The sequence below is a fragment of the Pristis pectinata genome, chromosome 11 (assembly GCF_009764475.1).
Source record: "Pristis pectinata isolate sPriPec2 chromosome 11, sPriPec2.1.pri, whole genome shotgun sequence".
In the NCBI taxonomy this organism is placed as follows: domain Eukaryota; kingdom Metazoa; phylum Chordata; class Chondrichthyes; order Rhinopristiformes; family Pristidae; genus Pristis; species Pristis pectinata.
Window position 1 is genome coordinate 20456873 of NC_067415.1, and position 18004 is coordinate 20474876.

Consider the following 18004-nt stretch of genomic DNA (forward strand, 5'->3'; position numbering starts at 1 on the left):
CTGGAAGTCTCATTGTGTGATTTAGGGATTCTATGAAATTTATTAGCAGCAGTATACACACAATCCTAACTATAAAATAAAGACCTTGACCACACATCATCCTACTACTTTAATAGCATTCATTTTGAAAATCAGTGAGGAATGGCAGCTTCCACAATCAGACAAGTGTGGCAAAATAACTCTAGCTCATTGTTACCCACCCCTGTGTCTTATTTCTTAATACAAATTGACATCGTTGCTCTTCCAACTTGATTTGTGGTATTGGATCTTTGGGCTCCTCCCCTTGAGTCCACAGAAAAAAGGCTTCTCAGAATTTGAAAATATATTGAATCTTTACAAAATGTCAACTTTGGCAGTAATTAAGTATTTCAAATTTAAGTTGCTTTTGCATGAATCCAGTTCCTGCCAAGAAATTCCTTGCACTGCCACTTCCATGTAGAATACAAAATATCCAGTTTTAATTTCTAGATGGGCCCTAAATTCAACTTATTGCAGCACAATCAAATTCCTGGGAGTAAGGCTTCAGTCATTCCCTGACTGCACTTCAGTTACTCATGTAGTCCATCATAGCTTTTCTACTCAGTTCATAGGCCAGAAATAGTGCACCGTTGGCAGGGAATGCACGTATCATTGTTGGTGTTAATCCAGAATATATTGCTTTAATACCTGGGGGCAAAGAAAAACATCTTTTACAAGTGAGAAATAACACATTTTGATGCTGATACATATTTAAGATTATGCAAGTAAGTTTCACCATGTTCTGATTCTAAGTGGCTGCCCTCTTAAATAACTAGTGTGTATATCCTACAACTAAAGCAAAGTCTCTTGGCATCTGTCACTCCCTTGAGCTCCTCTCATTGAGATATACCTGTTATTTGTACAGTAGCTCCATAGTCTTAGTTCTCATTGGTGGTTAATACTTCAGCCCAAGAATGTAATCCCCAGTTTTGGTTTCTACGATCCAAGCAAGACATTTCTATTGTCCCCAACCCTTCCAATGAAGGCCAACATTATTTGCCTCCCTAATCAGTATTTCAGGAACTCTTCCCACCCTTGTACACTGACATTCAGCTTGATGTTTTTGTTCTTCCCAAAGTGCATAATCTAATTTTCCTACCATATTTTTCTACCACTAACCATTCATGTTAAGCTGTTTCCTTTATTTTGACTTTTCATCCACTTGATCTCACTTTCTCTTAGGATCTTTGGCAAATCTGATTAGCTTTGTTGAAGTTAATAAATTTCAGCTAGTTGAAGGCCTAAGACTGCTCAACTTAGCACATGGTTAGCAATGGGATGCTAACCTGAAAACCACCTGCTTAGACCTACTGTTTAAACTATATCTATGCTGTATACTCCAAACTTGTACTCTTATTTTGTATACCAATCTTCTGCAGTACCTTATCAAATTACTTTTTGGGGGGGGGGGGGGGGAGGGAGGAGGATAGGGAGTAAAGTAATAAATATAGATCTCATTCATCGGTTTCCCCCTTAGCCACCCACAGTTAAAATGTCATGCTCTTCATTTTCCCTTCATAAAAGAATCTGCCTGACCATTTGATTTTCTAAAATGCCCTGTTACCACCACCATTTTACTGATGGATGTCAAGCTAACTGGTCTATAGTTAGCTAGTAGGGTTAAGGAAAACCCCAAGGCCTTTTTCATGTACATGAAGGGTAGGAGCATGGCTAGGGTAAAGGTAGGTCTGATTAAAGACAAAGGTGGGAGAATGCGCCTGGAGGCGGCGGAAGTGGGAGAAGTTCTCAATGAATACTTCTCTTCGGTATTCACCAAGGAGAGGGGTCTTGGTGATGCGGAAGGGATTGCTGGTAAGGGTAATGTTCGAGGTTGTAGATATCAAGAGAGGATGTGTTGAAGTTGTTAAATAATATCAAGACAGATAAGTCTCCAGGGCCTGACGGGATTTTCCCCAGGCTGCTTCGAGAGGTGAGGGAGGAGATTGTTGAACTGCTGGTAAGGATCTTTGAGTCCTCGTCCTCCACGGGGAGGGTGGCGAATGTTGTCCCCTTGTTCAAAAAAGGTAGTAGGGATAGTCCAGGGAATTAGACTGGTGAGTCTCATGTCTGTGGTGAGTAAGCTGTTAGAAAGGATTCTAAGGGATAGGATCTATGAACACCTAGAGAATCATGGACTGATTAGGGACAGCCGGCATGGCTTTGTAAAGGGAAGATCTTGCCTCAAGCCTGAGTTCTTTGAGGAGGTGACGAGGAAGACTGATGAGGGTAGTGCGGTGGATGTGGTCTACGTGGATTTTAGTAAGGCATTTGATCAGGTTCCTCATGGTAGGCTTCTTCAGAAGGTCAGAGCCAAGGGATCCAGGGAAGCTTGGCTGTGCGGATTTAGGAATTGGCTTGCCTGTAAAAGTAGAAGGTTGTTGTGGAGGGAGTGCCCTCTGATTGGAGGGCAGTGACTAGTGGTGTCCTACAGGGATCGGTTCTGGGACCTCTACTTTGATATTTATAGATGACTTAGATGAGGGGGTGGAAGGCTGGGTTAGTAAGTTTGCGGACAACACTAAGATCGGCAGTGTTGTGGATAGTGTGGAGGGCTGTTGGAGCTTACAAAGGGATATTGATAGGATGCAGAGCTGGGCTGACAAGTGGCAGATAGTTCAATCTGGAGAAGTGCGAGGTGGTACACTTTGGAAGGACAAACTCCAGGGCAGAGTACAGGGTAAATGGTAAGGTACTTGGCAGTGTAGAGGAGCAGAGGGATCTGGGGGGGGTTCATATTCACAGTTCACTGAAAGTTGTCTCAGGTGGATAGAGCAGTTAAGGCGGCCTATGGGATGTTAGCTTTCATAAATCGTGGGATTGAGTTTAAGAGCTGTGAAGTGATGATGCAGCTCTACAAAACTCTAGTTAGACCACACTTAGAGTACTGTGTTCAGTTCTGGTCACTGCATTATAGGAAGGATGTGGAGGCGTTGGAGAGGGTGCAGAGGAGACTTACCAGGATGCTGCCTAGATTAGAACGTATGGAATAAGAGGAGAGGCTTAAGGTGCTAGGGCTTTATTCACTGGAAAGGAGGATGAGAGGAGACATGATAGAGGTATATAAAATATTGAGAGGAATAGATAGTAGACAGTCAGCGCCTCCTTCCCAGGGACCAATGCTCAAGATGAGGGCATGGCTTTAAGGTTATGGGTGGGAGGTTCAGGGGAGATGTCAGAGGGAGGTTTTTCACCCAGAGAGTGGTTGGTGCATGGAATGCACTGCCTGGGGTGGTGGTGGAGGCAGATACATTGGACAGGTTCAAGCGTTTGTTGGATAGGCATATGGAGGAATGTGAGAGAGGGATATGCGGAAAGAAAGGGTTAGATAGTGTGAGAGTGGTTTGATGGACGGCACAACATGGTGGGCTGAAGGGCCTGTTTTGTGCTGTATGGTTCTATGGTTAAATCTTAAAGAGCAATGTCTCCATTTGCTCTTTTCAACTTACTGGAAAATCACTTCCATGCTACTTTTAGAACCCTGCAATGCATCCAATCTATTTCTAGGGATTTATCTGGTTTTAGTCCCCTTAATTACTCCTTTATTAACAGGTGAAAGTAAAGTTTCTCACTGTTACTGGAACCTTTGTTCTTCCACTTCATATTTGCTGCACTACAAATAAGTGTTAATATTTCATTTCTTCCCCAGTGATACTTCTGACTTGGATTTTGTTTTTAAAGTACTCTTACATTAATGTAGAAGTTTTTAATTGTCATAGTAATTGACAATTTTCATTCACCATTTGTTTGGGCATGTGTTTAAGGAAGCAGAAACATTTCAGGCTTGCTCCTCTTGGCAGTGATGCCAATCTCTAATTGCCTGTCAGCAGTGGAAGGATCACTTCAGTGGCCCAATGGAAAGCATTTGTTGAGAATTAATGTTTCCTTAAAACCACAGGCAAACCAATAGTTTTTCATTCAAAGGGCAATCATTCCTTGTGCCTACATATGTGTGAAAGTATAGTTTCTGACAATTTTGAACTGCATACAAAATTCTGACTATCTCATGAGTACTAAATACAATGTCTAAAAGAGCCCATTCCCTGGCTGGGAACTTGCTGTTCCAGCAAACTGCCAAATTCAATGAATATCCTCCCAGCATTGGCTGATTTTGATATTTTTTCCCCCAGTCTGTGAAGGTTAAGGCCTTTTATTGCATTAATTTTGCTACTAGTTCTTTTGTATTGCTGTTTAGGGAGCATGTACATCACTAACCAGCACTTGTCCTTACCTGATACAGATTTGTTCTATGTCAAAAAACATTCCTTGCTCCTGTTCCTGCCCTTGCCGTCCTTTATTATGAATGCTGCACCCTTTCTTTCTCCTTCCCCTCCTATATCCCCTCTGCTACTGTGATGGTGTCACATAGCAAAGGAACAAGCCCTTCAACCCAACCAGTCTATGCTGACCAGGATGCCTACCTAAGCTAGTCCCATGTCTGTTTGGCCCACATCCCTCCAAACCTTTCCTATCCATGTGCCTGTCAAAGTGTCTTGAATATTGTTAAATGTACCTGCCTCAACCACTTCCTTCTGCAGCTCATTCCACAGACAGACCACCCTTTTGTTTTTAGAAAGATGGTTGCCCCTCTGGTTCCTATTAAATCACTCCCCACACCTTAAACCTAGTTTTTGATTCCCCAACCCTGGAAAAAATTATGCATTGACCCCATCTTTGCCCTTCATGATTTTATACACCTAAGATCTAAATCTCATTCTCCTACATGCTATTAAAGTCCTAGCCTGCTTGCCCTATCTATAACTATCCCTCAAGTCCCAGCAACATCCTCAAATCTTTTCTGCACTCTTTCCAGCTTGATGGTATCTTTCCTAAAGCAGGGTGACACAAACAGAATACAATAATCCAAATGTGGTGTCATTAACACCTTGTACAACTGCAATATAACATCCCAACTTCTATACTTGGTATCCTGACTACTGAAAGCCAGTGTGCTGAAAGTCACCTTCACCACCCTGACTACCCATGATGCACTTTCAGGGAACCATGTACTTGTACTCCTAGGTCCCTCTGTTCTACAACACTCCCGAGGGGCCCAACTGTTCACTGTGAAAGTCCTACCCTCATTTGCCTTCCAAAAAATGCAACACCTCACTTATCTGAATTAAACTCCACTTGCCATTCCTTTGCCCACTTACTCTGCAGATCAAGATCCTGTTGCAATTGATACCATCTTCACTGTCTATGACACCTATTTTAGTTATATCTACAAACTTGCTAACTGTGCCTTGTACATTCTCATCCAAAATGTTGATATAGATGACAAATACTAATGGGCCTCATGCCACCCCCAAGGCACACCTAGTCATAGGCCTCCAGTTCTGTCCAAGTGGTAAGTGCCCATGAATTTATGGAGATGAAGTGTGGTGACATCTATCAAAAGCCCATTTGAATGTGCCTGTGTTTATTTATATTGTTAAAAGTGCTTCATCTTATTTTGCTCATTACCCAAACTAATGCTTCCTCTCATGACCTGATCAGCCATGGTTCTGGCCAGCTCTTTCCACCTAGTACAAGTATGTCCCTTGAATTGAAACCCTTTTCTCTCACACCATTTGAGCTATGTCTGGGCTTCAAGTAAAAATCTGCTATCAATGTTTTCTTGTGTGGACCATAACTATTAGCTACTCCCAGGTGTTGACCTTGACCAGGCAGCCACTACAACCCTTGAGACAGCTCAGGTGAATATTATTTATCCCTCCCAACTATACCACTTCAATTCTGGTCCTTCCCCTTACTTGAATAGTTTCTAGGAGATGTGAGAATATCTAGGAGAACATCTGCATGGTACAAGTATGCACAGGTAACAGATGGCCAAAATCAAAAGGCTCCTGCCTATATCCTCAATGTAGTGCATGGAAAAAATTATCCACGAAGCAAATGTATACTTAGGGCTATCACCTAACTTGTATAACAAGTATGCATTTGCTTCTTGGATCACAATCCAGTTAACTTCAATGCACTGTAATATCTGCAACCAGCTCAGTGGATGAGGTATTCCTTCAAAATGCAAACAATTTACTGTGCTGTATAACTGATTCTGTAATGGGACCTTTGTCCATACTGACATTTTAATGACAAGTGCCTGTTGGAGATCTCTAGTCTCTTGCCTCCCACATGTTGGTAACACCTAACCACCTAGCTGTCTTGCCCAATTTAATTGGGTTGATTTAAGCTGAATGTTTAAAGACATACTAACACTATAACATTACAAGTGCTGTATACACTCAGCAGGTTAGGCACATCAATGGAATCTGTGGAAGGAAAAACTGTCAATGTTCCAGAACCCTTCATCAGAACTGAGGAGATAACTGCAAGTTTTCAGTAAGAGAGGGTGGAGGGATGTGCAAACTAAAGGAAAGATCTGACAGGATAAGCTTAATGGGGACAGTTACCAGCACATTAAGCTTCATTGTGTAATGTATTGTAAATGGTGAGGGTGTGGGATACACTAGACTATATTAATAGAATGAGGGAAAAACTGAACCAATACTATGACAGGCAGAAATGGCCACTTCTGCAATGGTATGCTTAAAGCTGAAGAACTATCAAGTCCAGAAGGCTGCCATGGGCCAGATGCAAGATGGTGTTTGACCATTGCCTGTATCCTCTTGCACTTGAAGGCTCAAGTGGGGAGTAGAACTGCAAATTTAAAGTGGTAGATAACCAGAAGCTCAGGGTTACTATGCAATACACATGCTCCACAAAATAACATCACTCAATTTGCATTTGGTTTCTCCCATGTAGAGTGAACACGTGCAAATATTGGATTGGAAGTGAATCACTGCTTCAGCTGGAAGGACTGTTTCCATTCCTGGATGGTGGAAAGGGGAGAGATGAAAGTGCAGGTGTTGCATGGCAATGTGCCAGATGAGACAATGGATGGTGGGGACAAATGCAGACCAGGGAGTTGCAAGGGGAGTGATCTCTATTAAATGTTGGAGGGAAAAGGAACTGTCTGATGGTGGGAGTCTTGTTGAAGCTAGCAGAAACTACAAAAGGATTGTGTTGAAAAGTGGCTAATAGTACGGAGGACACAGACCAGGCAAAGTAGTGTAGTGGTTAGCATAACGCTATTACAGTGCCAGCAACCTGGGTTCAATTCCAGCCACTGTCTGTAAGGAGTTTGTATATTCTCCGTGTGTCTGCGTGGGTTTCCTCCAGGTGTTCCGGTTTCCTCCTACATTCCAAAGATGTACAGGTTAGGAAGTTGTGGGCATGCTATGTTGGCACCAGAAGTGTGGCAACACTTGCAGGCTGCCCCTAGAACACTATGCAAAAGATGCATTTCAGTGTTTCAATGTACATGTGACTAATAAAGATATCTAACTGTTCTTGCACTGAACAGGAGGTCAAAAGGTTCTGAACATTATGGTAGAAGGGAAGCCACAGTTCAGGAGAAAGACATTTCAGAAGCATCTCTGCTGAAGGTCTGAGTAAATGTGACAGATGGGGCAAGAGAGAATGGAATGGGTTCCTTACAGGAAATGGGGTGGGAGGAGGTATTCCAGTCATTCCAACCCCCACCTACAGTTCTGACATATGATCCCAGATACTGCCTGACCTGAGTTTCTAGCATTTTCTGTTTTTGTTCTGAGTTTCCAACATCTGCATTTTTCTTTTTGATTTCCATTTACTATAACATTATACAGTACCTGCACAATTCACCAAGTACTGGAAGTACAAACTAGTATCTTCATCTTGTGCACTAGATTCCCCTGCTAGCCAAATACCTGATATTTCAAAGTCCATTCACTTTTGTAGGAACAACTTCTCATGGTAGTGAATCTCTGCAATTCTCCACCTTGACCTTTTGTGGAGGCTAGATTTTTGAGTGGCTGAGTGATCTATTCGTGATATTTTGTGTTGGTCTCAGCTTTTACCTTGAGAGGAAGGCAATGTGCTGCTTTGTCATCATCAACATCAAAATGTACCCTGATCAAATGAACTGCTGCTTCCTATTTTGCTGTGGGCTGTACATACTGTGCCAGTTTCTGTGACCAACTAAGTACAGAGCCATTCCACATTTCAGTCTGGTACATACACATTGGACCTTTCCTAAATCATTTCAAACCTCCATTCTGTATGCACATATCTCCCACCACCACATCTACCACAGCTTCAAGCCAGAGAAAAAGAGGAATTAAATAGTGTCCATTCAAATCCATATAATTTCACAATGAATTGCCACCGATTCCAGTACAAGCTTGCAGTGTAAACTTTATGCATGAACAGCTATGCCAATCTGAGGTGTAGTAACTAGGCTGTAGAGGTAAGAGCTAGTTTGCACATTGGAACATAAACAGATTCAATCGCAGCTACCCTGCTTAGACCTCTCCAAAGATAAACACCCCCACTCTCAAATTCTTAAATATTGCCACTAGTTGTACTTTGGTGTGAGGTGATAGAAAATTGGAGGGGAGAGCAGTACTAATCAAAAGGTTATGGAAAGGGCAAGCAACCCAACTGCAGACATTTGGAAATAACTGGTTTTATATGAAAACCTATAAGAGTTATGAGAGTACCTCAAGCCCTTAGCACTTAAGTGGATCAACCAAAGCGAGATGTTTTAGGTAAGGTGTGTGGGGAGGGGGGAGAAATTGGTATAGAGGAAGTTATATATCATTAACAAATTTTGTACTTGCCTTCCTTCATAAGAATATTTCGGAATGTACTAAGGAAACCAGCTTGTTGCCCAGCCATTGAGAGAACTTGTATACGTGATTTCACACAGTCAATTGGATAAACAGCAATCCACAAGCAGGCACCTCCAAAACCACCGCTCACCATCAAGGGTATAGGACCTTTACAAATATAAATTAATGTTGGTTACTTCATACAGCATTAACTCCAAAAATCACTCTTCATTCACATATTCAACTATTCAGATTACTTTGTTTGCATTAGCAGAAAGTGAAAGCAGATGAAAAAACACCAAGTAAGAGATTGAAATAGAATAAATGGCATGTTATAAAACTGTGTGTTTTGTACTCCATGTTTTCTATCCTGGGCTTGCTCACCATATAACTGCAGAGTGACAAGGTATTTTTTTTAAAAAAGGTGAAGCCAGTGAATCATTCCATAGATGTTGGCCTTGCTGGCAATTCACTCTCTCACATTTTAAAGACTATAAACTTGCCCTGCCATAGATTCTCCATCCTATCACCCTGTAGATGCTCCAGTATTTTTCTAATTTATAGAGCAAAAGAGAGGCATTTCAACATACTGCACAGAATTTTGACGATTTTCAGAAAGTTATGTAGCATCAAAGGACAACCATCCTCCTTCCACATTTTTTCCTTTATTAAATTTGATTCATGGACTACTGCAATTTGGTCAAGGTAATATTTTACTTTGCTACCTACAGGTTTTTAAAATCCAGTTTGATACTTCTGATACATTAAGGCAATTCGCAGCTGGACTAAATGATATTCCAAGCTTGGTACAGTTAGTATTTTGGAATGATACATGCTTTGCACTTCTGCAATAGAATGGAGAAATTTAAAACCATCTCTACTGCAGGGCAAGTTTATAGTCTTTATTTTAAAATATTAAGTATCAGAGCTAGAATCCAGACATTTTCAATTGCTGCTTAGCTGAAAGTTTGTATGGAGTGGGGGAGAAAAAAAATAAGGATAAGGAATGGGGTGGGGCCAAAGGGAGAAAGTTTTAAAAATTGTACTTTGGAAATAAAAATGATAAGTAAACTAGTTAATTAAGGGGAGTAAAATTGATAGCATAGCTTGAGAAAGCTAAGGTTTCACTGCCATCTTCCACAGACTGTTCCTTGAAGTTGTGATGTTAGAAAGCCATCCATCTGATCCACCATACTGTGCAAGTGTAATAAAACAAAAAATGACATGCTTAATTGGATCAGCACAAGATGGGATTTTCTTACTTTCACATCAACAGTAAAGATAGTTTCCCGCAATAACATAGGCCCTGGTAAAAATCGCACCTGGACTACTGGGTACATTTGGTCTCCCCACAAAAGGGGAGGATTACACTTCTGATTAGAGTGCAATGGAGGTGCACCAGAAGGATTTTTGGAATAGGGGTTTTGAACTACAAAACATTAAAGAAACCTGAGCAAATACTCTCAACGAAACTGATAGATGGTCCTGGCTGGAATGTGCAGAACCAGAAGCAAAAGTATCAAAAATGAGGGGGGGGGGGGGGGGGGGGTGGAATAAGAGGGCAGCAGCCATTCCAGACTAAGATTGGAATAAATATACTTTCCAACCAGAGGGTAGAGAAATTTTTGGATTTCTCTACCCAGGAGGAGTATGGAGGTCAGTCAGCAAGTGTATTCAAAGTAGAGGTTGATAGACTTTTGGATATTAGGGGAAATGAAGTTATATATAGGAGAGTGCAGGAAAATGGTACCAAGGGTAAAGATCAGGCACAATCTTACTGAATGGCAGAGCAAGCACAGGCAGTGACTCCTGATGCTATTTCTTACAAGAAGCCAAGTCAGCAGCTTGGCCTTTGGACCAAGTATTTGCTGACAGATTTTCCACTTGTACCGGCCCCTTGTTTGGGGAGGCAGTGGGGCCGAAACACAGACAGATGAGGACAACTGCAGAATCACTTGGGGGGGGGGGGGGGGGGGGGAGGGGCAGTGACAGGTGAAATCTAGAAATATAAATGTACATCATTTTTAAAAAGACCAAATTTCTAGTGTGAACCACTTATATTCAAATATTTCAATTCCCCCATTTCAGGCTTTCAAAGTCTTCAAAATCTTTTTTAAATTCTAAAATGGGATGTCTCCAATAAGCTGAATGGCTTCATCATCCACTTGAGACAGCAGTTAAGAGTCAACCACGTAAGAGTCAGAGGACAGATTGAACGTAGCTTGAAGGGTTCAGATCAGCTTTGCAACTTGTGCTGACTGTGATAACCTTAATATATAGTGTCCACATCAAACTGTCAGAATTTTTTTTCTGGGACTAACATCAATTCATGTTAATTTTCTAGGTTTGGTGTACATGGTGTGGGCCAATATGTAGGCAACAGTAAACATTACGCAATGTATCTGACAGCTTGGTTTTCTATAGTCTTAGATTGATCATTTGACTGCAAGATTTATTTGCCATATTTTCAACAGGATCCCAGAGATGAGTGGAAATGGAGGTGGTGGTTCTATCTGAGGCACATGTGAAAAATAATACCTCTACAATCCTGGAATAAAAGCATGGGAGTTTTCATGTCTAACTCTGAAACACCCCTAATCTGAAAAAGGAATGTTTGTACTGAGGATGGTGTCCTTGCTTCCCATTTGCTTCAGGTACTTACCTAGATCAGGGTGGTGTCTGTGACAGGGTGAGCTCTCATTAATGTGGAGGCAAGGTCATAACTTCCAAAACTAGAACCTGATCCAAGAATGTTCATTGAGGAGAATGTGGACATTTTCCCTTTATCATTGATACACCAATTTGATCCCACAAAAATTATTTATTTTCTTTGATACATTAGGAAAGCACTAGCCCATTTTGAGTCACAAACTCCAACCCCAAAGCCATCAGGTCCAGTAATCTTCAGAGGACGTGCCAGTGGCATTAAGTGGTCACAGTTGTGACCACTTAATGCCACCCGTTTCAGGAAACCTCAGACGTTTCATTATTGTAGTGTCGCAAAGGAACGATGCTCCTCCTTCCAAATTTATGAAGGATCATTCACAATAATACAAATATTACTGTAAAATTCAGCCTTTGTGTCAGAATAATGACTACAAAGTGCAATAGGACACTTTGGAAGTTCTGTGCAACATACAAAAATAGTTAAGAACAGCAACAGATGATTTCACTCAGCTTCAGGCTTCAGTTCTATTCTGTTTAATAAACATTGCTTCCCATTTGCTCAGCTGCTTACCTAGATCAGCTTTTGGTCTGGCCTGCACGAGTGAAAAGAGTACGGCTCAGTTCATAACCACCAACGAAGAAAAAGTAGCCAGGCATTTTCCCTCACTAAGTGCTCGACAGACCTTGGTACATGCCAAGAGGGCCATCAGTTTTCAGAACGTTCTGATCACCGCCAAACAGTACTACAAAAGGAGAAAAGTGCACATGTTAAAGGACTACCTGGGTTAATGATGGCAGTGTCATCAGTAGCTACAGCAGGATTCAGACATGCAGTTTCACTGCTGAACATCACACAGTAAAAAAAAAAGCACAGTAGGTTTAATCCCAAACGACGTCGTTTTTAAATAAATAGGCAACTTGATCTCCTCCTCTTACCAATGAAGACTGTCAAAATTGCTCCAAGTAGAAAGACCAATCCTCCGTTATATATAGCAACCCCTACAGTATTTTCTGTCGATCTTCCCAACAGTTAAGGAAATTAGAACTTGTTCTCAATTCTCATCACTCCACAGTATCGCACCAAGATCCATAGGATTGACAAATGAAAGTTTCAAAATAATAATGAGTAATATTAGCCTAACTCTTCCCATGGAATTAATGCTATGGGTGCCGTCTTTGTGGGAGTTGCACATGGGTTTCCTCCCCACATCCAAGAAATCAAGTTAGTCAGTTAATTGACCACTGCAAATTGCCCCTAGAGTGCAGGTAAGGGGTGGAATCTGGAGGAGAGGAGCTGATGAGAATAAAAAATAGGATAATGTAAATGGCTGGTAATGGTTGATGCTGACTTGTGGGCTGAAAGTCCCATTTTGTGCCGTGTCTCTATTTTCTATGTACTCTAGGAATACAATAAGCTTTTAAAAGGGCACTAGTTTTTCAAACAGCACGAATATACAAACATATCTGTCTGATGGATTTTTTTTTAAAATAGAGCAGCTCACAGCTTCTAGTCAGTATTTCAAAATCTTAACTTCCAAAAACCTCAAAAGTTAAAAGTAAACTGTGCAATTAATTCTCTACCCCAGAGCATTGTGAAGGCTAGATCCTTAAAGAGGAAATAGATACATTTTTGAAAATCAGGGAATTAATGGCATGGGAAATTGACAACGAGATGAAGCCTGGCCAACTTGTCCATGATGCTGAATGGCAGGCCGGTTTAAGAGGCTGAGTGGCCTACTTCTGCTCCTATTTTCTACGTTCCAGACTCCACATGGAATTTGCGTGAAAGAATTGCTCTGGTGACTGTGGCAAAAATCAAGTTTATGAAGATTTCCTCCACTTGCACCTTTGAATAAAACCTTTAAAATGTGTCATTATAGGGACTTCAGGAATTTCTCAACTGCTTAGCATAAAATCCACGGTGGTTACAGTGGTTAGAGTAGGTAGCACTGCTGCCTCACAGTTCCATCAACCAGGTTTTCAGCCTCAACTTCCATGTTGACTGTGGATGTTTGGCACATTCTCTGTGACCATTTCCCCCCACAACCCAAAGACATGAAAACTGGTAGGTAACTTGATGCTGTAAAATTTTCCACTAGTGAAAGTAAACGGTAGGATAATCTGGGGAGTTCATGTACATGCCATAGACTGATGGGCCAAATGGTCTCCTTCCTTGTAATAACAGGACATGTCACAGTAACCTTTTTTAAATGGCTGTGGAGAAACAGCACAACTATATGCTAATTGGCATCAAGCAAAGAATACTTCTCACAAACAAGGAAGTTATTTTTTCCCTCCACTCCCCCCACACAAATCAAAGGCCTGGGTCAATCAGTTCCACCGCACTGGCATCGGCAACATGAAGTAGCTTTACAAAAATGCAAGCAACAATATGCTGCACTGATAGACATGAAAATACAAGCAGAGTCCTCACTGGGATTTAGTGTTTGAGTTAAGCTCATGGTGTGGGAGGGAGAAAGGACAGTAAGGGGGGGGGGGGGGGGGCAAAAACAATCAGTGTGTGATTTGAGTTTACTCATGAGAGTATAAAGGACAGTCCATTCTTAAAGATTCTCATTTTATCTTGCAGCAGCATGAAGGGCAAATCTTATTCTATTAAAATTGGGATTTCCTAATGCGCACAGCGTGTAATGTGGTTGTCTGCCTGATCCGATATACGATTTGGTAAATCTTCCCCAAAACTGTGTTCTGGTGCAATTTAGATTTCACATTACTAAGTAAATGTAGTGCAATGTGGAAAAAAAACAACCCTAGCTTTGAAACATTTAGACTGGAGGCTGCACAAAGGAAAACATTTCTCTTGCTCTCTTCACCACTATCCCCAAACAGCTTCCTACCAAACCCTCTTTGGATCATAAAGGTCACAAAGCATGCCACTGTTAAAACTTTATCCTGGTTACCGTATGCAAACATTGTTTTATAACCAACAGAATGACAGGACTTAAATTGACCTCAGTATGGGGAAAAGAGTCAGGGTTGCACAAGGCATCTTTCCCCAGTTTCTAAGATGAATTTGCTTATTTGTTACTTGGACAAAATCCTCAAAAGAAGCCATTTTCCTCTCTGTAATTGCTGGCAAGATCTCTTGTCCATGTCTTTTACCTTGGTCCAGCATCCACAAACAAAAGGGCAGGCTGACAAGTCACTTGCAAGTTTTTGACACCACTATTCATTAATCACTAAGTGACAAGGCCTACCTGCACATACTTACTAATACTGTACTTCATAAGGAGTGCCCCGAGTAGGAGTATTATCTACACAATGCAGTTTATGTGACAGTATTGCCAAAACTACAAGCTTACACTGGACACTCAAACCCATCCTTTCATCTCAGGGTACATTGTTTTATAGTCTGAATACAGATCCCACCCAAAATTTAACTAAGATCAGTGACAGAAGTGGAAATCAGATTTAACCTTGGCTAAATCTAAATTTTATGCAAACTATAAAATAGAAAGCTACAAGTCACATATTTGCCACACTTCGAAGGAATTGGAGCTATGTATTCTGATGATTTTATAAAAAACACATCTTTAAACAATCTAATTTGACTTTAATAAACAAAATGCTGGAAATACTCAGGTCAGGCAGCACAAGAAAGCAGATAAACACCATTAATGTTTCAGGTCAAATTTCTCATTACAACTGCCCAATCTTTTAAAAAGAAAGTTGCATTTCTTTCTCTACAGATATTGTTGAGCTGTTAGTCCTTCCAGCAACTTCCATTTCATTTCAGATTTCCAGCATCTGCAGTAGTTTGCTTCCCGGCCAGCTTTAATCCACATACACCGCTTCCCACAGAGACAGTATTGTTTAAGAGTAAATTGAGCTTTCTCGTGATGTAATAATAAAATGGATGTACCTGGGGTGTCCTTCTGCAAGTTTTCCTGAAGTTTTCATTTCATGCATTGCTTGAAGGCGACACTTGACCAGCTCTGTTGGGCAGATGGCCAATGAGGCGAAGACAGAGGCAAATGAGCCAGATGCAGCTTTCTGTATATCACTGAAATGGCAGATAAACCAATAATGAAAGAATAGTGGGAAAATGTCAACAGTTGGAAGTGCTGACCCAGTATTCCCTACACCTTCCAACAGAGGTGCCTCTAGAGTGCAAGCTTTTTGCTAATCATGCTTAATATCTCTAAATTATTTTTTATACATATAAAAACACTAAAAATTTATGAATCTTCCCTCCTTTATCCATAATTGCTCTTCTCATTCAATAGCAGGATGAAAGACCTTTATAAAACATTAGCAAATCAACATTAAAGACCATCACTTAGTTCTAGTATCAGAAACATCTTACCAGCAAGCAACTCCAAAAAATTTAACAACAGCGGGGTACTGGTGACATTTAATATTTATCTACACAAGAAATGCACGAAGAATTCTTTATTGAAATACACAAAGGAGGAATTATTACTTCTTTGAGAGCAAACTACACATAGATCATGTTTTACATGGGTTTTCAAATACTTTGGGAGTTTGCAAAGAAAAATTATTTACCAGCAAGAAATTATTTCATGCCTTGTGTCAGAATGAATTTAGCATCAATAGCAAAGAGTTTTTATTTTAAATATAAATGTTAACTCAATAAGTTGAAATTAGAACAATGAGGAACTGGGAGTAATTATGAAGTTTCCAGATTGATTTTATTTAGTGGGTGTATTTAGTTGGTTGTACCTCTCATACGTGTGAGGGGCAGAGCTCAGAGACTGCACTAAACATGATAATTTGTCTAATGGCCCTCTTCCCCCCCCCCCCCCCCCCCCCACAAAGATCTTATTTAATTTTCATGTGCTGGGGTTAAAGTGATCATCCATTCATTCCAGGGTTATGCTGCACAGACAACAGCTGATGTGGGCAAAATGTGTGGCAGTAACAAAAATTCACAACATACAGGATGAGAAACCTCCCCTGCAGCATTTTCATGGCTGCAGTAATCCTTTTGGGGTTAAGTGACCAATTCTGCTAGCATTTTGTTCACATTAATAATTATGCCTACAAATTAAAATACTCAACCTGACTAGGGCCCAGCTTATTACAATTTACCTTGAAGGAATACAACCTACTGACAATTTTATTCTGGTTTGCTTGTCTACAACTTTTGCAGGTGAGAGGGTGGGTGGGAAAATTCCTCTGCAGATTTCTGCCCGGAGTGCTTTCAGCACAAGACCTTTGACTACTTTCACTCCCATCTTCCTTCACAGCAGTTCTTTGCAATGTGAAAAACATGAGATTAGCAACTCAGCTGAGTAACGAAGTCAACCCACATCCAGCTCCCAATCACGCAATGCAGCGGAGCACATTACCCATTGTCATTTGAACTTCCTCCTTTCTCCTTCTTACTTAATCATTCTTGGAATGATTTTCTTGTGACTTGCTGGAGTCCATTTTAGGTTTAAAGTGAATTTACACCCAATACCAGTAATAATTCATTAAACAATAAGACCGAGGCTTACCAATAACTGAATTCAATGAGTTATTAAGTAACAATCACCTGAGCTCAGCTTTGCTGTCCATTCCAGATAGACTCCTCACTACTCTTTGGCAAAACCCGTAAGACAGGAACAGCACAGCATTCTCTGATATATTGAGCCATTAGGGCAGGAGAGTGTCCTTGGTAGAATCCCCGAATGCCACGTTCTTTGTAAGTCTTTACAGCACAGTCAACACATTTTTGTACATGTAGGGGGGAAGGTCTGCTCTTCACTTTTACAGTATCAAAAGGTTGCCCCGAATAAACACAAGCAACTCCACCTGCAGATCATAACGTGTGTAAAACTTAATAAATAACCACAATACATCTCTGCTTTTGCCTTGCTACAACAGTCATTGGAAACTGTTCTAGGCAACCTGTAGCTGGATTTATCCCCTCAACTGCCACCTCCCCACTCTAGATGAACCCTGTTGGGCTTAAGAGGCTTACTAATAAGTAGACAAGGACCATACTTTAGAGTAAAATGCAATTACATGGACTGTTCGCTACCCATTATCCAATTTCTGATGGCTGGAAACAGAAGAAACAATATATTTTTAAAATATTCCAACCATCATGCAGGACCATTGGATAAAATATACACGGCACAAAGTGCTGAAGCCATGCAGTGGGAGAACTTGCAGTGCGCTCACATGCTTTGTTACAGTAGAGTGAGCATTGTGCAACGAGGCATTGAATAAAGACCACACACAACAACATCCAACCCACCACTCCCATCTCTCAAGATGGGTAGATAATTCAAGGAAGAGAGCTGTAAATGTGTCTCTTTTAAAAAACGATATTGGTTTTACATCACAGTTTTTCAAGTGGGAGAAAGGTCTGGAACTTCACAACCAAGGGATATACAAAGTGCTTTAAAGTCGGTGACACCCCTCCTAAACTGTGCCTGGTAATGCATGCATGAAGCCATTTTCTTTAAGTCACCCGATGCTCTATTACCCATTGCCCCCGATGTGAGTCGGATGGCAGCTTGCACAGCTGGCATGTAGTGTTGTTTTCTTTTCCAGCGACATGTTGGCCTTTGATTTAATAAATGGATTATTTGTTCAATAAAATCCAAAGATGGCTTGCTAGGGAAAAGAAAAATAAAAAGAGGGAATGATCAATAAACTATTCATGACTTTGGCTGAAGCAACAGTGCAATAAA

The 18004-nt window shown here is 40.9% G+C and overlaps 1 protein-coding gene across 1 annotated transcript; it reads right to left on the reverse strand.

Moving 5' to 3' along the window:
* Positions 1-96: 96 nt before the first annotated feature.
* On the reverse strand, positions 97-17350 carry slc25a15a (solute carrier family 25 member 15a). Its single transcript, XM_052026528.1, is given in 9 exon segments — positions 97-666; positions 8679-8837; positions 11908-11936; positions 11938-12079; positions 14565-14578; positions 15220-15360; positions 16858-16952; positions 16954-17117; positions 17347-17350. Coding segments are annotated over 9 exon segments (870 nt in total). The 3' UTR covers positions 97-544.
* Between the last annotated feature and the right edge of the window lie 654 nt (positions 17351-18004).